General features: G+C 47.0%; 1 protein-coding gene across 2 annotated transcripts; it reads left to right on the forward strand.

Moving 5' to 3' along the window:
- Positions 1-3,810: 3,810 nt before the first annotated feature.
- On the forward strand, positions 3,811-17,976 carry Dusp13 (dual specificity phosphatase 13). Of its 2 annotated transcripts, XM_042690333.1 has the most exons (8): positions 3,811-4,041; positions 4,804-5,021; positions 6,764-6,966; positions 7,821-8,021; positions 9,623-9,717; positions 14,076-14,234; positions 16,435-16,655; positions 17,565-17,976. In XM_042690333.1, exons 1-8 carry the CDS (start codon positions 3,893-3,895, stop codon positions 17,765-17,767), a joined length of 1,449 nt encoding a protein of 482 aa, XP_042546267.1. In that variant the 5' UTR covers positions 3,811-3,892; the 3' UTR covers positions 17,768-17,976. The 2 variants fall into 2 exon arrangements, with proteins under 2 accessions (XP_042546267.1, XP_042546268.1); XM_042690334.1 differs by lacking the exons at positions 9,623-9,717; positions 14,076-14,234; positions 16,435-16,655; positions 17,565-17,976 and having other exon boundaries at positions 6,759-6,966; positions 7,821-7,901.
- Positions 17,977-22,615: the final 4,639 nt, after the last annotated feature.

The raw sequence follows: 22,615 nt of genomic DNA on the forward strand, positions 1-22,615 counted from the left end.
CCCCCATGAGTTTGTGAAACACCCAGACCTGGCAAGTTTTTTCTGTCATTCATCCTTGGAGCCAGCTACTTCTCCACTCTGGATCTCTGTTTTAACTCAGTCCTCAGAACCAAATTGCCTTTTATTTATTTATTTAGTCGTAGGGCTTGAACTCTGGGCCTGGGCGCTGTCCCTCAGCTCGTCAGCTGAAGGCTAGCTCTCTACCACTTGAGCCACAGCGCCACTTCCAGTTTTCTAGTGGTTTATTGGAGATAAGAGTCTCAAGGACTTTCTTGCCTGGGCTGGCTTTGAACCTTAATCCTCAGATCTCAGCCTTCTAAGTAGCTAGGATTACAGGCTTGAGCCACTGGCGCCCAGCTCCAAATTGCCTTTGTAGGGTCTAAATATAAGAGATACTCAGAAACTACTTTTGTAGAAAGCCATGAATTCCTCTCTTAGACCCAAAAAATAACGGAAAGCAGAAGAAAAGCCTAGCATTTTTCAGTTTTGCTTTTTTTTTTTAATTTTTTTTTGTGATGATCTATTATCACTTGAAATTTGAGCTTTATTTATTTATTTATTGCCAGTCTTGGGGCCTGAACTCTGGGTCTGAGCACTGTCCCTCAGCTCTTCAGCTCAAGGCTAGCTCTCTACCACTGGAGCCACAGAGCCACTTCCGGCTTTTTCTGCTTATGTGGTGCTGAGGAATCGAACCCAGGGCCTCATGCATGCAAGGCAAGCACTCTATCATGAGCCACCTTCCCAGCCCCCAGTTTTGCTTTTTGTTTTGTTTTAATAGTGTACATTAGTTATAAAGAAGGTGATTTCATTGTGATATTTTCACAATGTCATTTTTTTATCTGTCTTTTGCTCTGAACCATTCACCTTGAAATGCAGGAAACACAGGGCTGCTTGGTAACAGCTTTACAATTTAGAATGGAGTAAACTACCCCTAGAAAAAGAATAGCAGAGCCTCTACAAGACAGGAAAAAATGACTTGCTTATCCTGACCAGATTACTTAACAACTTCTCCAAAACACCTACCAGGACTGAGATAATGTACAACCAGTCCACAGTTTGACCCAGGACTGTTTTATAATTACATATCTTTCACTTCAGCCCCCAAATTCTTTGGCTATTTAAACCTAAAGCTCATGCTTGTGCTTGGAAGATGGGTTTGAGTGCTTACTTTGCTTTTACTGTTAGTGGGCCCATGACATATAGTAAACTTCCTTTCTCTGCCCTTCAGGTGATTTGTCTCTTTATTTAGTGTGTTGGGGTGAATGGCTGAACCTGACATGTGGTACCTCTGGAGATAAGCCTGTGGCTGAAAACTCTGGTTTTATAAACCAGAGTTCAACAAATGTTGCAAAGTACCTACTGCCCAGGGCCATTTCGATATTTGTAACATCATTCTCAGAGGTCAATATAGCAAGATGGCTTTGACCAGCCCAAAAGGCAAAAAAGAAAATGATACAAGGCTGTCCAAAGGACCTTATTAGGCCCATGAACCAGAAGTTTCTCACCTTTAACAGACACCAAAAATTCTTTGTTTTGTTAACCCTCACAACAATTCTCAGACAGGTGTTGAGTCAGGATAGATGAGGCAGGAAAATTACATTTTTAACAAATATTGTGAGAAAAAAAAAGTATTCTTTTCTGTCAAACTAAAGTGTAAGTTCATTGATATTTCCTGGTTGCTTTATTTACTTCAATTGTAGTTATTGTCTGTACTGTTTGGTACTAGTTAGCCATGCTAGGAAGAGAAGTTTTGTGTTGAAAAGGTTAAAATAATAAATGGTATTTGCTAAGTGTGTTGCTTGTTACCAGCTACCCATGTTAGTAGATAAAGCTTGCCTTGAAGAAGGTAAAATCATGAACTGTAATTGTTACATAAGAAAAAAACAAACTTTTGATAGGAATTAAGGAATTGGCCCCCTTTCTAACTTTGGTAATCAACTATACTTAGAATGTGAACATAACTCCTTGACAGTTCGGTTTGGGATTAAAAAAAAAACCTAATGAACTGCCCTGCATGGTGTGTTTGCCTAGCTCTGGGTAGAGTAATGGTATTGCACCTTTTTGCATAAAAGGAAATTGCCTTGATGAAATCTCCTATATCTCATGTGTCCATTCATTTCTCAAACTGGAGAGTCGTGCATTTCTAATAATAGCAAAAGAGCCAATGGAATATATGTTAGGCCTGCCCGGGAGAACAGTCACCCCCTCACTCCCCCACCCCCAACATTCCTCTTCCTGAAGAACAGCAGGTAACCTTACCAGAAATCACCTGTAGGAAACCAGTAATCACCTGTAACTGTCAATCACCTGTCAATCACCTGACTGTGAGTCAGCGAAAGGACACTCCCTACCCCTTCCCCTCCCCCCCCTCCCCCCCACCTCTGGCTTTGAGGTTACTTCTTCATCTTCTATAGTTACAGGGCCTTCTCATCCTTCCCTACAACTTACCCTAGAGGGCAGCCCAGAAGTTTGACCCTTCCAATAAACTCACTTCTGCCTTAACTGTGTGGCAGTCTCTTTTCAACAACCCTTATATCTGGTGCTGAAATCCTCAAGGGGATAGTGTCAGGAGTCACTACATCCCATCTGCTTCTGTGAGGGTCAATTCACCTTAAAAACAAAATAAAGATGGGGCTGGGAAGATGGCTCAGTGGTAGAGTGCTTGAAGACAACATATGAAACCTGCCAGTTTTGAGTTTTGAACTCCCGTTTCCTGCATGTAGATCAGTGTATGCAGGAAGTGTCTGTTTCTTCCTACTTGACCCTTTTACACTAAAACAAATCCTTGCCAAAACTTTTCACCTTATGAGACTCTTTCTTGTGTTGGTCATGGGGCTTGAACTCAGGGGCTGGGCACTGAGCTCTTTTTTGCTCAAGGTAAATGCTCTACAACTTTGAGCCATAGCACCACTTCCAGTTTTTGAGATAGGAGTCTCATGGAGACTTTTCTTCCTAGGCTGGCTTCAAACCATGATCCTCAGATCTCAGCCTCCTGAGTAGCTAGGATTACAGATGTGAGCCATGGGCACCTACTGAGACGTTTTTTGTGGGATTCCTTGTTGAAATTCATGTGTGGATCTCAAGGCCCTGTGCTTTTGTGTGGAAATGGGGAAGCTGAGGAACAGCCTCCCTCATCATCTGGTGATGGTATGATTAACCTTACTCTACAGATGAAGAAACTGAGGTTTATCAAGGTAGCAACATTCAAGGTTCTGATTCCAGGTGAAATATGGATACTGGATCTAAGTAACACCATCTTGTCCTCATCATAGTCTTGTCCTGACTACGATCTTGACATCTTCATAGATGATGGTGACTTTCTAAGAACTATAGAGGTGATATAGGTCATTTGTTGAATGGCAGATGTGTCAGTTGTTTAGCTCCAGGAAAGTTTTGCTCCAGAGTGTACTTGCCCTTGGTTGTCTTTGATTGTTCCTTTAGATAACTGGCCCTTGAGTGCCCTAATTGTTCCCTCCAGATAGTTTGCTTTGCTTCTGTAAAATACAATTTTGTTAGGTGTAGTTTCTCATTCCAATCGTGTGAATTTTGCCTTTATAAGCTTTGTATTAACTGCATACAAGGCTGCAAGTTTTAGGGGATATGAGTCCACTTGCAGTTCTTGGCTTTCTAATAAAGACTGCTGATTTGATCTCTCAAGGTATGACTTCTGTGTATCTTGCTGATCAAATTTCTGTATAACACAGGTTCTCAGGGAGTTTGGAGACGGGAACCAGCTTGAGAAAAACAGGTCTTGTCCTCTCGGGAGGCCTCTGGTACTTGCTGAGTCACTTGCTCCTGTCCCACCTGCTCCTGCCAATCTCTGAGAAGGGGAATGACACTGGAGAAGCAGAGAGGAATGACCACAGAGGTAGAGGGGTGAGCAGACTGGCCCATGGCTGAAGCCTCGCTCCCAGAGCCAAGGGAAGACTTGGAAGCCACTCCTTGTCCCAGTGTCCTGCAGCTAGAGGAGCTCTTGAGAGCGGGGAAGGCCTCTTGCAGCCGAGTAAATGAAGTTTGGCCCAATCTTTTCATAGGAGATGCGTGAGTAGTCGCTGGCACTGAGGTAGGGGGTGAGATGAAAGAGAAGTGGCCCTTAAGCTCTTTTCTGGGCATAGGCGTATGTGAGAAGAAGGGATAATTTTTCTATTTAGAGAGTCCCATGGCCAGATTTTCTCCAGGACTCTTACGCCCCAGACTCAATGACCAGGTTCAGCCACTAGGGGGACAGGATTTTTGCAGAACTTCCCCAAAGTCCCTGGAATCTTCTAGCTTATCCAGGACAATGAGCTAATCGGTGGGATAGAGGTTAGGGAATAGTACTTAGGGTAGGAGATGAGGATAGACCAAGATCCATCCCTCCACTTTCTGGTCCTAGCCTTCGTCTTCCTGATAGAGTGGGTGGAGAAGCATGACTGCAGGTGAATCAGAGAAGGTGTTACCTCTAAAATATTTGCAGATTAGAGTCAGGTATGAGGTGGTGACCAGCAGAGGCTGGATGTGGGATATGTGTGGGATGGCATAGGGCAAAAAGGGTGGGGCAGCCATGTCCCAGGGCTGAAACAATCCCTTTTCTCTGGGCTGGAGATAGAGCATCTGAGGGAGCAGAGGGTCTAGAGATAACCCCTTCCCACCAGAAAGCTCTGGGGGTGGAGCTGTGGCCTACAAACCCCAGTTGGGGATTGCCAGATTCTAGCTTCATTTGGACCCTTCCAGTTTCATACTCCCAAAGCAGAGAGAAAGCAAAGCTTCCTTCCTGGACCCTACTGATCAGCCAGCACCCAGCGCCCTTCCTGTCTTCCCCAGGGCCACTGCAAACAACCGCTTTGAGCTGTGGAAGTTGGGTATCACCCATGTGCTGAATGCTGCCCATGGGGGCCTCTATTGTCAGGGGGGCCCTGACTTCTATGGCAGCAGTGTGAGTTACCTGGGGGTGCCAGCTCACGACCTCCCTGACTTCGACATCAGCACCTACTTCTCCTCTGCAGCTGACTTCATCCACCGTGCCCTCAACACACCTGGGGGTAAGATTTGGGGCCAGAACCCATAGCCCATCCTTCTCATTAGTGGGGAAGATGTTCTGTTTTCAGTCAGTCATCCGGGTTCTCCTGTCCCTGGTCCTTAAAGTCCTCCACTCAGTGCTCCAGCTTTGTGTCAATTCTGGGGCTTGAACTCAGGGCCTCATGCACTTGGTTATTTTACTCCAGGCTGATGCTCTACTACTTAAGCCACAGATCCAATTTCTGTTTATATTGCTGGTTAATTGGAGGTAAGAGTCTCTTGGATTTGTCTGTCCAGGTTGGCTTTGAACCACAATACTTGAATATCAGCCTCTTGAGTATTATAGGCATGAACCACCAGCTTTAGACCTATGCTCCAGCTTTTTATTTAATCCTATTGCTTTCCAGTTGTAGAAACAGGCTGAAGTAACATCATAAATTTGGGACAGCCTTGGGACTGGAAGCTAAATCTCCCAAAGAGCAGAGCAATTCTTTCATTGCTTCACTCAGGCTTGCAGAATCACTATTTGATACCCACATGTTTGCCCCAAGGTACTTCCAAATGAAAAAAAGCAAGGAAATTAAATACCCCAGGTACCATCAAGGAGCCAGGGACTCCTGGTTTGTGTTCATCCTGGACGACAACTGTGCCCTTAGTACATGACCTTGGATAAGCCAGTATCCTTCTCTGGACTTGTTTCTTCCTCCATATGATGGAAATAAGAAGACTATAACTCACGTTGCTTCACATCCAAAACAATGTGGCATCTTTTTTGTTCTCATCCATTCAACCATCAGCTATTTATTGAGGATCTTCTTTTTGTTGTTGTTTTTGCTGGTTGTGGGACTTGAATTCAGGGACAGTGCCTTGGCCCTTGAGCATTTTTGCTCAAGCCTAGAGTTCTACCACTTTGAGCCACAGTACCACTTCCTATTTTCTGGTGGTTAATTAGGGATAAGAGTCACATGGGGACTTTCCTGCCTAGGCTGGCTTTGAATTGCAATCCTCAGCTCTCAGCCTCCTAGGTAGCTATGATTACAGGTGTGAGCCATCAGCGTCTGGCTTATTGAGTAGCTTCTGTGTGCCAGGCCACTAAACTAAATTCTAGGAATCCAGACTTAAGCAAGGCAGGTTCCTCATGGAACTTGCCAGTCATATTGTAAAATGGTGGTACTGATATGAGAGAACACATGTGAACACATGTGCTACAGGAACACAGCCCAGAGGGTCAGAGAGACAGGGATACAGGGACTTCCCTCTTAGCAATTTCCACTTAGGCCATATGCAAAAATGAAGAGCTGCTCTGTGATTCAAGTGATACACGAGCGGTGAGGAAAGCCTGTGGGAGGAAGCCATGTCTCAGGCTGATGGATTTCATCCATTTGATGGATTAGTAGTAGAAGTGTTAGTCAGACTAGGGGAAACATTTACCAGATAGTAGGAATAGCATGTGGTAGGACTAGAGGTCAAGGACCATAACAGCTTCAAAGGACCAAAGGCAAATCTGTGTTGCTCATGCCGAAGGCTGGGAGTTCTCTGAGGTGATGATGCTCAGTCATATGCAGAGTCCTGATTGCATCCCAAGATAAGTCAAAACAGGTGATGGTTTACCTATTTGAGAAACTAGGAAACTGAGGCCCATAAAAGCTAAGTGACTTGCTCAGGGTCTCAGAGTGTACCGAAGGCAGAGTCAACCATGGAAGTTGGGTCTCCACCCCAGCCACTGGGTGGGTCTTTCACTGTGATGTCTTCTTCCTCAGCCAAGGTCCTGGTGCACTGTGTAGTAGGCGTGAGCCGCTCTGCCACCCTGGTTCTGGCCTACCTCATGCTGTATCAGCAGCTGTCCCTGCGCCAGGCAGTGGTCACTGTGAGGGAGCACCGATGGATCTTCCCCAACCGTGGCTTTCTCCGACAGCTCTGCCAGCTGGACCAGCAACTGCGGGCCACAGGCCGGAGCTGAGGGGCCAGGTAAGGAGGGACAAGGGGATGTGAAGCTGTGTGCTGCTGGCAGTGAGAAGTTGGCTGAGAACCTGGGCAGGGAATGTGTGATGGGTTTGGCTGGCAGGGTTGAGTGTGGCTGGAGGTGAAGGTAGAAAGGGTTCCTTTCTGGTCCACTCCTCAAGCTGCTGAACTTCTTTAGTCTACCCGAGGTCTCATTTGGGCCTGGTAGGACCCTTGCCTAGTGTCTCTCGAGCCCTCCAGACAGAAGAGGAAAGTGAAGAAGGGTTGAGGTGGGCCTTTCAACCTGCTTTGGGCCACCATCACTTCCTACTAAGGGAAAAGCACAGCCAGGCTGGGTCTGTGGTATAGGTGAGCAAGCTCTATGGTATAATGACCAAGAGGGAACCTGTTCCCATTGGGAACGGTAAGTTCCTAAGCCTGCTCTGTCTCCACAGGACCGGATTAAGAAAGTTGGCAGAGCAGCAGATCTCTGATCATATCTAATCACCCTATTTCCCCAGCCTGGAGCCTAACACACCCTGACCTCTGACTTCAGCATCTTGCCCATCAGGCAACTGGTAATTCATTGGTTGCAGCATTGCACAACCTGTGGAAGTGCCATCCAACCAATTGTGTCATTGGAGCTCCCAAGAGTGGTTCAGTGCACAGCCTATGCAGCTGTACCCAGCAGATGAGGGGGCTGTGGAGGGAGGATCTTTCTCTCCATAAACCATGGACACCAAACTTACCTCATCTCTCCTTGTACCTACATGCCCTTGCTTGACTTTACAAACAGGATTCAAGGCAGAAGCTAATTTAGATTACAGCCAGCCTAGGCCTTTGTTTACGAGCTTATAACAAAAACTCTATCGCTCTTCCAGAGACAGCCCTTACTCCTGGCCATAGGGCTCTGCCACTCTGCCGCCCTGGGACTGGCCCTGCTGATGCTGCTGGAGGCTCTGGCCCCAGTGGATTCCCAGAAGACAGTGAGAGCCTGGCATGGGGCCCATTCTGGAGCCCACTACTCCATCCGCTTCCTGTGTCCTTCCACTCCTCCCAGCCACTGTCTGCAGTCTCCACAGGTGAGAGTCAGCTGACCTCTCAGCCAAGCCCTGAGAACCCTTGGCTAGGGAATCCCCTTGTTCCCTAGAAGGAGCCTTCTAAGTGCTTCTGACAGCCATTGACCACAACCACCTCCCCCACTCTCCTAAACCCGAATCTAAGATCTTTAAGCCACCCTAATCAGCCTTGGGGAGCCCTTAAAGAACAGCTTCCTGGCCCCATGAGAGAGTAGGGCCTTGGCCAGGGATGTCAGGGATCATTCTGGGATTTGGCATCCTTGAGTGGAGAAAGCATGACAGAAAATAAGACTGGTTCTTGGACCAATCTTCTGACTGCAGAATAGCATTGGTCTAAAGTCTGGCTCTGTACCCACTTGTGCCTGGCTGCATTGCCTTCCACCTAAGTCTGACTGATATTGATTTCTGGCCAATCCTGTCATCTTCAGTCCCCAACTAAAGGCCCCTGAGACTGGTGCGGCACCAGTGTTACCCATGCCATCAGTTTGTGCATGCTCTGGACTCGGTGCTTCTCAGTCCCCCTCCATAGATCTATCCAACTCTCACTTTCAACCCTGGCTCTGCACAACCCTCAAAGGCCAAGGGAGAGTTTCTTTTCCTTTCTTTCCTTTTCTCTCTCTTTCTTTCTTTCCTTTTCTCCCTCCTTCCCTCCCTCTCTCTCTCTTTCTTTTTCCTCTCCCTTTCCTCCTTTCCCCTTCCTCCCTTTTCCCCTTCCTTTTCCCATTTCCATTTCCATCTCTTTCTTGTGCCATTACTAGGGCTTGAATTCAAGGCCTAGATGCAGTCCTTGAGTTTTTTTCACTTAAGACTAGCACTCTACCAACTTGATCCATAGCTCTATGTCTTAATCTTTGGTGGTTAATTGGAGATAAGCATCTCATGAACTTTCCTGCCCGGGCTGGCTTTGAACCTTCAGATCTCAGCCTCCTGAGCAGCTGGGTTATAATAGGTGTGAGCCACTGTTGCCTAGACCAAGGGAGATTTTCTTCTTTCTTTCTTTTTTGTTGGACGTGGGGCTTGAATTCTGGGCCTGGGCGCTGTCCCTCAGCTCTTCAGCTCAAGGCGAGCGCTCTACCAATTGAGCTACAGTGCCACTTCCGGTTTTCTAGTGGTTTATTGGAGATAGGAGTCTCATGGTCTTTCCTGCCTGGGCTGGCTTTGAACCACGATCCTCAGATCTCAGCCTCCTGAGTAGCTAGGATTACAGGCTTGAGCCACTGGTGCCCGGCACGGGAGATTTTCTGTTTGTCTGGTTTATGTATTTTTCAATGCTGAGATCAAATCCAAGCTCTTATGGGTGCCAAGTAGGTGCTCTACCACTGAGCTAAAACCCCAGCCTACCAAAAGGGATCTTAAGATGGATTCGTCTTTCTTCTTCCTGCCCAGCTGCCCACATCTAAAGATACACATACCCCTGGCAGACCTCTCTGAGCTGATGCCCAGAAAGACTAGGACTGAAGCCTGGACCTAGGGAAGGTGCTTGGCTGGGCATGGCTCTGACCATGATACGGGACCAGTGGACAAGTTGGGAGTGGCAGGGGGAGGATGAAAAGGGAGAGGGAGCAAACAGCATGCTTTATAATTGAACTCAAATCAAAAAATAGAAACAGCATCAAGAGTGCAGACACAGGCGGCTGGACACTGGCAGCCCAGACTGCTCATCAGAAAAGACCACAGCCTGGGCCAGATACCATCACAGGTGAGTGATTGCTCCTAATTCAGGGGTCCCTGAGCATGTTGGGTAATGGGGTGTGCCTTTAAGTGATGGGCAAGTGAGAAGAATGCGTTGGGGACAAATAACTCAGAGGCAGAGGGACAGATGAAGCACGAGAGTCAGAAAGACCTTGCTGTAAGTCTTAACTCTGATACTGATTGGCCATGTGAACTTGAGCATATTGCTTAATCTCTCTGAGCTTCAATTTCCTCATCTATAAAATGGGGATGATATTACATGCCTCATAAGAGCACTGTGAAAATTCAGAGAGAGGGCTGGAAATGTGGTTTAGTGGTAGAATGCTTGCCCAGCATGCATGAAGCCCTGGGTTCAGTTCCTCAGTACCACATAAATAGAAAAAGCTAGAAATGGTGCTGTGGCTCAAGTGGTAGAGTAGTAGCCTTGAGAACAGACTCTGAATTCAAGCCCCAGGACTGGCAAAAAAAAAAAAAAAACGGCGGCGAGGGGGGGGAAATTCCAAGAGAAAACATAAGCATTGAGCTTTGTCTGACATGTAGTATATATTTTCTCAATAGGTAACAAATATAATTGATTTTTTTTTTTTTTTGGTCGGTCATGGGGCTTTAACTCTGGGCCTGGGTGCTGTCCCTGAGCAATTCAGCTCAAGGCGAGTGCTCTACCACTTGAGCCACAGAACCGCTTCTGGTTTTCTGGTGGTTAATTGGAGATAAGAGTCTCATGGACCAGCACTGGTGGCTCACACCTGTAATCCTAGCTACTCAGGAGGCCGAGACCTGAAGATCACGGTTCAAAGCCAGCTCAGGCATGAAAGTCTGTGAGACTCTTATCTCCAATAAAACACTAGAAAACCAGAAGTGGCACTGTGACTCAAGTGGTAGAGAGCTCAAAAAGAGTCTCATCGACTTTCCTGCCCAGGCTGGCTTTGAACTGTGATCCTCAGATCTCTGCCTCCTGAGTAGCTAGGATTTCAGGGCACCCAGCTAGAATTGATTTATTTTTATTTTTTAGAATTGAATTTTTAAACATGATATTGCGGTTTGAACTCAGGGCCTTGCCCTTACTAGCCTGGCACTCACTCTACCACTTGAGCCATGCCTCCAATCCTGCTTTTTATTACTTAGGAGATGATCCCGACAAACTTTTTTTCCTGGGCTGGCCTTGAATCATGAGTCTCCATATCTCAGCCTTCTAAGTATGAAGCCATGAGCACTCAGCTTGGTGCATGTTGTAATTACTGCTAGAGAAATAAACCTCAATATAACATTGGGAGATACAGACCAAACCTCCTCACCCCATAGGCAAGTGTCCCTTTACCTGGAATATGGCCAAGGCTTGAAAGGGTAAAAGCAATTCTGGTGTTGATAATAATAAAGCGCGCTATTTATCAGGCACTAGTGTGAGGGAGATCATGTAGGTAGCACTTTAAATTTTGAATTTTGGAAGGTAGTAGGTCAGAGAAGGCCACATAGACACAAGCAGAAGACCTGAGAATTTTACTCATACCATTTCCCCTCCAAGGCTGTACCATAGTCCCCACCTGACAGCTGCCTGTCTGTCACTGTTATGGAGATTTCCCCAGAGTCTTCACTACTTACCCTGAGGTCTCTACCCTGGCCTGTTCTGTGTCTCTCTACAAAGAGGGCTGGCAGCTGGGAAAATGTCTCTGGGAGTTGCAGCTGAGGTGGATGGCTAACAGCTACCCTAGAGGCTTGGGGTTGGCCTGAGGATAAAATGGCAGGCAGGAGGTCATGTTTGGGGGTGGAGGGTCGGGGATGGGGAAGACAGGCAAAGGGAGAGCAAGCTAGAGAGGAAACTTATATGGAGACAGAAGGCAAGGGTATGTCCTTATAAGCAACAGCAGTGCAGGGTCAGGGTCAATGAAAGGTAGAGCAGGGAGCAGGCCAGCACCAGAATGAGTGGGAGTATAGCACTCAGGGCCCTAGCCCTGCTGGACATCAAGGTCCAGCTTCACCCTGCTGAGGCTGAGGACATACAAAAGTTTAGACAGGGCCCTCTGCAGGTCAGGGCCAGGGGTGGTAGAAACTAGAGGAGCTGTAGTTGAGAATCCCATTCTCTGAGTGCTGCAGGGTAGGTGGTTCTGATTGACAAGGTGGACTGTGACCCCAATGGGCCAGAGCAGTTGGTTGGGGTGAGCATCTGGAGTGAGACTTGAGGGGGAAATGACCAGGAGTATTCCTAGGTCCAAATAAAAGCTCCATTATCTAGACCAGTGCTAGGTCTTCTAAGAAGCTGAGGCAGCTCCTCATCCCTAACCCCCTGGAAAGAGCAGGATTGGGTACTCAGCCAGAGCCAGGCTGCCCGCTCCCAGGAATAACTGGGATGTAGGGCATCTATTTGGCCACCAGGGGGCGACCTTACCCCATGACAGGCTCAACAAGCCTGAGCTGAAAGCTTGTGTGGCCCTGGCTGAAGCTAAAGCAGCCCCATCTATTGGTTCCAGATGAGACTGCAGGACTTCCCTGGATTCTGTCTTTCCCTGGTTCCCACAGCTCCCCTCTCCCTCACTTCCTCTCACAACATAACTCCATTGCCCTCTGCCTGTCCTTACTTCAAACAGATACTTCTCTCTCTTGCTGGGGACTGAAGCCAAGAGAATGGAAGATCAGGCAAAGCCATGATCTTTATTTAGCTAATCAAGAAAGGGAAACTGGCTTAGCCAGGAACCAAGACCTGCTCCTGGCCACAGAATCAGTTATGGCTGAAATCTCAAGGGACACAACCAGTGTCTCCACCCTCCCTTCAAAGTTCCTCCATCTTCAGGGGGTTACTGGTCAAAAGCCTTCTACCACAGAGACAACAAGGTGAGAGAGGGCCTAGGGTTTGAAAGACCCATTGCTTCAGTCCACAGTAGCCTAGATCTGCTTTTAACATCACCTCCATGGGCACCTCAAACCCTATCAAGTCCCCTACCTCTATGGTCTCCCTATCTCTACAGGCTTCCCACCCCTGTATGTTCCCCACCCCCACAGGGCTCCATAGTCATCACCTGGAATTCTAAGCGCTTCACAGCATCTGTGTTCTAGGTAGAATCTGACTGACCCTGTTCCGCTCATCTGCTAGTCCTGTCCCTGTACCTAGTCCCCCATTCCCAGCCCCTAGACCATGCCCTAATTAGGTGGCAGGCCATTTAGCCTGCCCTGAGAGGTCACAGTGGGGGATGAAGGGAAAATCTGGATCTTCACTTCCACCCTGCTCACCGGCCCCCCGATGCTGGGTGAGCCTGGCCAAGCCGGTGGCTTCCTGGGTACCCATTTCTCTTTCTGGTCCTGGCACTGCCTACCAGAGGGAAAAGATGTTCTTTCCAGTTTGTAGTTTCCCTAGTTACTGGTTGAGGGAACCAGGGACAGTTGGCCAAGACAAGCCTTCCTTCCAGTCTCGGCACCAGACTCAGGTTTTGGTGCCGCTGCCAGCCCAGCCTTGCAAGGTCTCGGATACCCTGAGTCACCTGACTCCAGACATATCCCACCCCACCCGGGTGAGGCCTACGGAGCCACATGGGCCTGAGTCGTGGGGGTAAGAAGGACAAGCCCAGGGCCTGGAGGAAGATGTGTAGCTCAGCTAAGCTGGGGTCCCCTGAGAAGACACACTGGTTAGCGATTGCTTTATGGAATCCCCAAACATGGCAAGTGAAATGTTGGGGCAGGAAATTAGGACTTAGGGGACTGGATTGAAACCCCAGCCCTACTCAGTTACATGATCTTGTGTTGTCACTTAAGAAACCTGGAACTTCAGTGTCCAGCTATAAAGGATACCACAGGGAGGCCTTAGAGAAGGGAGACCAGCTCCTCCAGTATAGAAAAGTTAACAAAGCTCATATGCACTGGCCTGTATCCCGGAGAGGGGCTCTGATCTCATGCACCTGAAAAAGGGAAGTGCTGGGGGCCTGGGTACTAGTCCTGGAAACAGTCGTGGGGGGAAAAGGCTTGAGATAAGTTGCCCAGATTGGGGTAGGGGGACTTTGATATATCGCCTTAGTCATTTGGGGCTTCCATGTCTACAAAGTCCCAACTGACCAGCCACTTAAGGGTTAAGATCTAGACTAGTACTACCACCAGAGAACCCTAAAGTCCCAAAGCCAAAGTTTTCAACATCTGTGGCCCTGGGTAAGGGCTGGAGAGGTATCTGTCCAATGTCATGGCAGTAACAGGGAGTTCTGTTTCCCTTGTTGCTGAGGAGAAGGTTCTAGGTCTTAGCCCAGCTCAGCTAGTGAATAACCTCATCTGAAATCCTTCCCACACCTTCCCAGGGGCCCCTGGGAATAGTTTTCTGGGCCTCCCTGTCAGCAGGACCAGCCCTGGAGTACCTGTCTCCAAGCCACTGCAGTGTCCCCTCTGTTCCAGGATGGAGTCACTGCAGAAGTCGAAGATCCAGGGGGTGAGCCGGGGGACCCTCTACCAGCCGCCCACACTGGCCTCCCTGCAACGCTTACTGTGGGTCCGCCGACCCTCCACACTCAATCACATCAATGAGGTCTGGCCTAACCTCTTCTTGGGAGATGCGTGAGTAGTATCTTGGGGCATGGCGTCTCCATGTGAATGGCAGCATCAGTCTCTACCTTGAAAGACAGAAATGACACCTTCTGCATCCCACCATCTCTTTCCACATTTTCCTTTCCTCTTCTATTATTGGCACTTTTTTTTTTGTCGGTCATGGGGTTTGAACTCTGGGCCTGGGGCGCTGTCCCTCAGCTCTTCAGCTCAAGGCAAGCACTCTACGCTTGAGCCACTTCTGGTTTTCTGGTATTTTATTGGAGATAAGAGTTTCACAGACTTTCTTCCTGCCCGAGCTGGCTTTGAACTATAATCCTCAGATCTCAGCCTCCTGAGTAGCTAGGATCACAAGCATGAGTCACCAGCACCTGGCTATTATTAGCACTTTTAATGGTGGAAATAGAACACAGATGAGGGTGGGCCTGGTGACGTAGGACTGTAATCTTTGCTACTTAAGCCAAGATTGGAAGAATCACAGGTCTGACGTGGTGGTCCTTCTGTAATCCCAGTGACTTATATGTCTTTATTGAAAAAAAGTTTGTAGCAACACGTTCTGTAGCTTGTAGTTTCACAGGTACTTGATAAGCATAATGGTCTTTCTTTGTTTACCTCCATCTACCAACCACATCTTATTGGTTGCAGAGTATTTCTAAATGTAGCTATACAGTGTTCCCTTTTACCTGTGGGAAGTATGTCACAAGGTCTTCATTGGATACCTGAAACGGAAAAGAGTACCAAGTTCTATCTATTCATACATACCTATTAAAAATTTAATTAGCCAGGCACTGGTGGCTCATGCCTGTAATCCTAACTACTCAGGAGGCTGAGATCTGAGGATCACAGTTCAAAGCCAGTCCAGGCAGGAAAGTCCATGAGACTTTTGTGAGTGTGTGTATGTCTATCCTGGGCTTAAAATCAGGGCTTGGGTGTTGTCTCTGAATTCTTTTTGCTTAAGGGTAGAGCTCTACCACTTGAGACATAGCTCTACTTCCAGATTTTTTTGGTGATTAATTGGAGATAAGAGTTTCACAGACTTTCCTGACTGTACTGTGCTTGAAGTGTGATCCTCAGATTTCAGCCACCTGAATAGCTAGGATTATAGAAGACCTGGCTTGTGAGACTTTTATCTCCAATTAACCACTGAAAAAGCTGCAAGTGGAGCTGTGGGCTCAAGTGGTAGAGCACTAACCTTGAGCACAAAAGCTCAGGAACAGTGCCCAGGCCCTTAGTTCAAGCCAAAGGACCATCATCAAAAGAAAAAAAGAATATAATGAACTAAATTAGACAGGGTAAGGGAGTAACAAAATAGAATGATTATTCCGTTCAGTAAGGATCACTTGAACATTGCATTACCATGGCAGTTAAACTGATAGCTAATGGCTTCTAAGTGACTAAAAAATGGAGTAGAATATACATAGTGAACACTATACACAACAGGAAGATTCATATCCTGGGCATGGCTTAGCAGGAGAGTGCAAAATCTAACACATCACTCACAATAGTCAACAATTTTAATTTATGACTTGTTTATTCCTAGAATTTTCCATTTAATATTTTTGGACTATGATTGCTTGAGTTAATGAAACTGTGAAAAACAAAACCTTGGAGAAAGGTTAATATTTTATCGTAGGATACTAACAGGTTCATACTTTATGATTTTTAGCTGTCTTAAATATCACTTGATTCATTTTATGCATGTCTGTGGGCATACTTATTATCATTTTTTAGGCAAGATTGGGGTCTGAACTCAGGGCCTTGGATTTGGCTAGGCAAGTGCTCCACCACTTGAGCCATACCCCCAGCCCTTATTGCTTAGTTATTTCTCAATAATTACATCCAGCTTTTTATTGGTTGAGATGGACATTTTACCCCCACTGGTCTCAAGCCACAGTCCTAATGTTCACCTCCTCAGGAGTTAGGATTACAGGTATGAGCCACTGATCTCAGCCTCATGGGTAGATGTCATGCTTTGATTCTATTCCTTGAGGAATAGTTGGGGCACACAGTACATGTAGTGTTCTATAGCTTTTGGTAAATACAGGCAAACTGCCCTTGAAAACAAATGCTCCTAGAGGAGCCCCTTTATCAGGAGAGTTGACTGGTTCCAATCTCCACCCTTCAAGAGGAACAGTGGGGTGACAGGCAAGGTCCAAGCCAGTCAGAGCTGACCACTGAGATCCTGATAATTCCTCTCATGCCCCTCCTTCAGGTATGCTGCCCGGGACAAGAACCGGCTAGTCCAGCTGGGCATCACTCACATTGTGAATGTCGCTGCAGGCAAGTTTCAAGTGGACACAGGTGCCAAGTTCTACCGTGGGTTGCCCGTGGAGTACTATGGCATTGAAGCTGATGATAACCCCTTCTTCGACCTCAGTGTCTATTTTCTGCCTGCTGCTCAACACATCCGAACTGCCCTCAGCTCTCCCCGAGGTGAGCTGCTGGGAAGGCAGAGGGTGGGTGGGGCCAGAGAATGCTAATAGGCTAGGATGGGTGGGTTGTGTAGAACACCAACCCTGTCAGCAACCCTATGGGGCAAATAGCTTCTGCCATTTAGTGTCTCTTCGGGGACACCCTGGAAACTAACAATGTCAGATGGTCATCAGGAAGAGGGCAGTAGGCAGAAGGCACAAAACCTGGCAAAGACCCCTAGCTGGCTGGCCCAGGATGCAGGGGGAGGGAAGAAGGGGAGCAGTACTAGGGGAAGGTGAAGAAAGGAGGGAAGTAGACATGTAATCTGATGCAAATCTAGGAGGCCCCAGGAGTTCAGGAATCTCCCCTTCAATCTGGTCCCCAATCCCAAAGGATATCAGCTAAAGCAGCCTAGACCAAGAGAAGGGAATTCTGTTTCTCACCTCGATCCTGCTGCTTCTTACTGTCTTTAAGCCAGTCTCCTCTCTGTCCATCTCATTTGCCTACCTGAGTGAGGACAGTGTAGGTTTCCCAAGATGCTGGCTAAAAAAGATGGCTGTAAGCCATGGGTTGGTTGGCTCATTCCTAGCTCACTCAGGAGGCTGAAATCTGAGGGTCACAGTTCAAAGGAAAGTCTGTGAGACTCTTATCCTTAAGTAACTGCCAAAAAAAAAAAGAAAAGAAAAGAAAAAAAGCTGTAAGTAGAGCTGCTGGCTCAAGTGGTAATGCTCTAGCCTTGAGCAAAAACAAAACAAATGTTCAAGGGCAGTGCCCAGGCTGTAAGTTGAAGAATCTATGCATGTGTGTACACGTGCACACGCGTGCACACAAACACACACACATACACAGAGATGGCTACATGTCTCTTTCCCCAAGGCCAAAAGAGGTAGGTGAGGCTGGGGGCTAATGCTGGGTTGGGTCTCCCCACAGGTCGTGTGCTGGTCCACTGTGCCATGGGAGTGAGCCGATCTGCCACAATTGTCCTGGCCTTCCTCATGATCTGCGAGAACATGACGCTCGTAGAGGCCATCCAGACGGTGCAGGCCCACCGAGATATCTGCCCTAACTCAGGCTTCCTTCGTCAGCTTCAGGTTCTGGACAACCGGCTAGGGCGGGGGACAGGGCGGCTGTGACTCAATGAGCAGCCAGGAGCCCTGACCCTCCATCAACACAGTGTGACCCAGTCAGTCTGGTCCTGGGAATGGTTGCCTCTGCTGTTTCCAGAGGCCCTGAGATGTCAACAAGCAGGCTAAGGGGAAGGGAGGGGTTGAGGGACTTAGCTGAGGCAGGGGCAGGGAGAGCCAGCCTGGTAATCTTTAGATGGTGAATCCCCCGACCCAATCCAGAGATTCTTTATGCAAAAGAGAATTCAGTCTGTCTCTATAATAAAAAAAGTTCATCATAATAAACACAGGAGATCGTCTGGTGGTTTGTAAGACAAGGCTTAATATTCCCAAGGGCTGCAACAATCCAGGTTGCTTTGGCAGCCTACCTAAGGAAAATGTCTAAGTCCATGCTAAGCCCTAATGGGGGAAGGAGGTCAGGGGCATATAAGTGATATTGGTTCTGGGTGCAAGAGAGAGGATCTGGGGTTCAGGTACTGAGGATTAAATGATTTCTTCTTCATCTTGTCCTGCGACCCTATCCAAAAGGCAGCTTTGTCTGAGAAAGACCAAAGTTCCACGTGTCACATCTTCTCCATGCCAGTCCTGCCTAAATCCAACTTCAACAACCAAAACTTGTATGTGGAGGCAGCCATTGGCTCACACCTGTAGTCCTCCCTAATCAGGAGGCTGAGATCTGAGGTTCACAGTTCAAAGCCACTACCAAAAAGTTGGAAGTGGAGTTGTGGCTTAAGTGGTAGAGCACTAGCCTTGAGCAAACAATAATAACAACAAGAACGAAAAACCCTCAGGTACAGTGCTCAAGCCCTGAGGTCAAGCCTCAGGACTAGCACCAAAAAGAAAAAAAAAAAGAAAAAGGAAACAACTTGTGCTTGCAGCCAGAGATGTAGCTATGTGCTTGAGTACTTGTTAGCATGCACAAGGCCCTGGGTCCAGCAGCATGACTGCAAAAACCAACAACAAAGCATTTGCTGTGTTCAAATCTTTTGGAGCCAGTCAATGTTTTCATTTACACTGTACTTCTAAAAGGACTGTGCTTCATGTTATACAAACCTCAGAAGTAGAGACATTGATCAAGAGGAAAATGGGGGTGTATCGGGTGGGGAGAAGTAGACATGCTAGAAGTCTTAGGCCAAGGACTGTTCTGTGATAGGCTAAACATTGAACTCAAGTTTTAGTTTCTTCTCTCATAAAATCAGACCAGAAAGCCACTCTCCAAGTTCCTCACACTCAGAGGTTGTGAGGGTGCAAGCTTTCCTCCTTCCCCTCCAGCTGCTCCTGCTTAGCCTTTGTCTCCACTGGTTGACCTGAGAACATCAAGGTTGCTGCTCCATACTTTGTCTCTTGTCTCTGTCAATGTTCCTTCTTTTCTGGGGGACCCTCTGCTCCCACAGCCTTGGTGAGAATTTCTAAGCTGATGGTCCCAGATAGAGTCCAATTCTCTTTGCAAAGCCCCAAACCTCCGTATCTCACTGGCAACTGCCCTTGAACTTCAAAATCAGCAGACCTCGTCATCCTGCAATCCAGACCCATTCCGAATTTCCTTGTTCAATAAAAATTCCCCTAGCCATTGCTCCCAAGCCAGGGACAGAACCATCCTGGACTCCACAGTACTACCCCTAACTTTCTACTTCAATTTTCTCACTTAGCTTCATTTTCCTCATGACTACCCAAGTTCAAGTCCCCCCACCTCTTACCTGGGTTCTCATGACACCCCCACTAACAGTCTCTCTGGCTCCAGCTTGCCCCAGCAAGGCAGAGATCTACTACTAAATTGAAAATCCCATCACATTATCATTCCATTTCTGTACTTTACCGAAGTACAAACACCTTGATAAAGATAAAGGTGCTTCTTTACCCAAGATCATCTCATATCTCCAGCCATATTGTAATTCAGTTCTCCCACATATTGTGCAATTGAGAAATGGTGAGCTGGAGGCTAGTAGCTCAGGCTTGTAATACTACCTACTCAGAAGGTTGAAATCTGGGGGAATATCAATTTAAATTCCTCAGGGGCAGAAAAGTCTGTAAGACTTCCATTTCCAATTAACCAGCAAAAAGCCAGCTGGCAATGTGGCTCATGTGGTAGAGCACCAGATAAGCAAGTGATCAGAGGGAGAACACAAGGCCCTTAGTTCAAATCCGAGTACCAGCACAAAGAGAGAAAGAAGGGGATGGGAAGGTGGCTCAGTGGTAGAGCGCTTGCCTTGCATGCATGAGGCCCTGGGTTCGATTCCTCAGCACCACATAAGCAAAAAGAAAAAAGCTGGAAGTGGTGCTGTGACTCAAGTGGTAGAGCGCTAGCCTTGAGCTGAAGAGCTGAGGGACAGCGCCCAGGCCCCACGTCTGGACCAAAAAAAAGAAAGAAGAGAGAGGAAGAAAGAAAAGAAGAAAAAAGAAATAGTGCAGTTCCCAGAATTCACTTCACTGTCTTACCTTGCCTGTGGAACTGTGCTGGTGGCACCTCTGTCCTCCTCCCCAAGGTGCATAAGGAGCTTTTGCCCCATCTCTTCTGTTCCTGAAAAACAAGTACCCTCCCTCTGTGTATATTTGGAATAGGTGTCTCCTGTGAACAAACCAAATTTTCAGGCATAAGCAGCCCTGGTCAACTAGTAGTTTAGTAAAGAAAAATATGTCCCTTCTTTCCAAGTAGACATAACCCCAGATCAGAGTACCTAGGTGGGACAAGTTGGTGACAGGCAGGGTTTTAGCTTCCTTTCACCCCTTTTGCAATTTATCATCTACATCTGGGGACAGGTTAATGTCCCCATTTTTCAAACTGAAGCTCAGAGGACATGAGAAAGGGCTATGATGTGAACTTTCCCTCATCCCCCCTGCAAAGGTCCAGCATCTCTGGGTTCTGGCTCCTACTGCTCAGCCAGCTCTTCTGCTTACCTGTCTGGGACACCAAGTCCCAATCTCAACCAGCTGAGACTGGCTGTTGGCTGCTTTGGATGTTCTATATGTTCTTCTATAGAGGGTGTGCATATGTCCTAGCTGAAAGTGACAGAAGGCTGGTGCTTCTGTGCCCAGCTTTATCAAAGTCCCAGGCCCAACCTCATAGGGCCTCTGCTCTTCTTGGGATAGAAAGCTGGTCTCAATTCATCCTTGGGTTGGTGGGATCTACAATCTCCAGAGCAGACAAAGCCTGGCCTAGCTCAGCAGACCAACCTGCTCGCCCCCAGTTCTCCAGGATTCTCACCCCTAGCATGATAGTTCAGTCTTTGTTGCTATTTCTTGCGACTGCACCATCAGCAGGACCCAAAATAGTGACTTCATACGCCAGTCTCTAAATTATTACCCTGGTCTCTCATGTGGCAGCTTGCCCCTGACAGCTGGAGCAGGATGTCCTAGAGGCTGGGATAGATTCCCAGTCTGTGCCTGGGGCTTGGATTTCAGCACCTCTTTTGGCTGTGTGAATTAGGCTCAGAATCATGAGCTTCAGGGGGAAGAAAGAGGGAAGCCTTAAGTGGCACACAGCGAGAAAGTCAAGTCCTTGCCCCCAAGGTCCTGAGGAAATAAGAGGTGAGCTCCAAGCCAGCACCTCCTAAGAATGCTTTCCTTCTTGCCACACTAATGGGAAAGTCTGGGTCAATGACTCACTCTTCTCTGGGACAACCTTGTTAAGGAAAACAGTGCTTTATTCAAGGCAATGGAGCCAAACTCCTTGGTTCAAATTTTACCTATGACCCTTACCAGACATGAGACCTGAGTTAATCTATCTATACTTCAGTTTCCCAGTCTATAACATAGGATAATAACACCATGGAAAACTATTAAGCTGGGGGCATAGAAAGTGTTTTACACAGTATTTTCAAAATTGACAACTGTAAACTGGGTGCAGGTGGCTCATGCTGTAATCCTAGTTACTCAGGAGGCTGAGATCTGAGGGTTGTGGTTTGAAGCCAGCCTGAGCAGGAAACTCTGTGACTTAGCTCCAATAAAACTACTAAAAAAAGACAGAGTGGCACTGTGGCTCAAGTGGTAGAGCACTTGCCTTGAGCAAAAGAAGCTCAGGAATAGCACCCAGACCCAGAGTTCAAGCCCCTGGACCAGAACACTGACAAAAAAAACAACAACAAAAAAGGTAATTGTAGTGTCTAAAAGTATAGCTCAGTGTTAGAGTGAATGGTCAAAATTCAAAAGACCCAAGTTCACTAAAAAAAAAAAAAAAAAAAAAAAAGGCCAAGTATCTTAGTGTCTTTAGCCAATGCCTATAATCCCAACTACTCAGGAGGTTGAGATCTGAGTATCAAGGTTTAAAGCCAGCCTGGGAAGGAAAGTCTATGAGATTCTTATCTCCAATTAACCACCTGGAGCCAGAAGTGGAACTCTGGTTCATGGTAGAACACTCACCTTGAGTGAAAAATGAAGGGACGACATTCAGGCCTGAATTCATGCTCCAGGATTGGCCAAAAAATGATGATGATGATGATGATGACGACGACGACAATGATGATGATGGTGATGAAGGAGGAGGAGGAAGAAGAGGAGGAGGAGGAGGAGAAGAAATAATAATACTAATAATATTAGGTATGATTTAAATCATAGCATATAGTACAGAGGGTCCTATAGTCATTTGCTACCCAGAATAAAAAGTTGGCAGTGTGCTCAGCATGGTAAATTAATTGATGAGGGACTAAAAACATACTGGCTTACATGCAACATGGTATTCTGGAACAGCTGAAAGAACTAAGTGGAAAAACCACTGAAATCGGAATAAAGCTGATGCTTTATTAATAGTGTCAAACCAATATGTTCTGATGTTAATATCAGAAAGCCAGGTGAAGGATATACAGTCTATGTCTCTGTTATCTTAATAAGTATTCTCTAAATCTCATAGTACTGTAAAATTTT

Source organism: Dipodomys spectabilis, unplaced genomic scaffold (genome assembly GCF_019054845.1).
Source record: "Dipodomys spectabilis isolate Male_0828 unplaced genomic scaffold, ASM1905484v1 ptg000136l, whole genome shotgun sequence".
In the NCBI taxonomy this organism is placed as follows: domain Eukaryota; kingdom Metazoa; phylum Chordata; class Mammalia; order Rodentia; family Heteromyidae; genus Dipodomys; species Dipodomys spectabilis.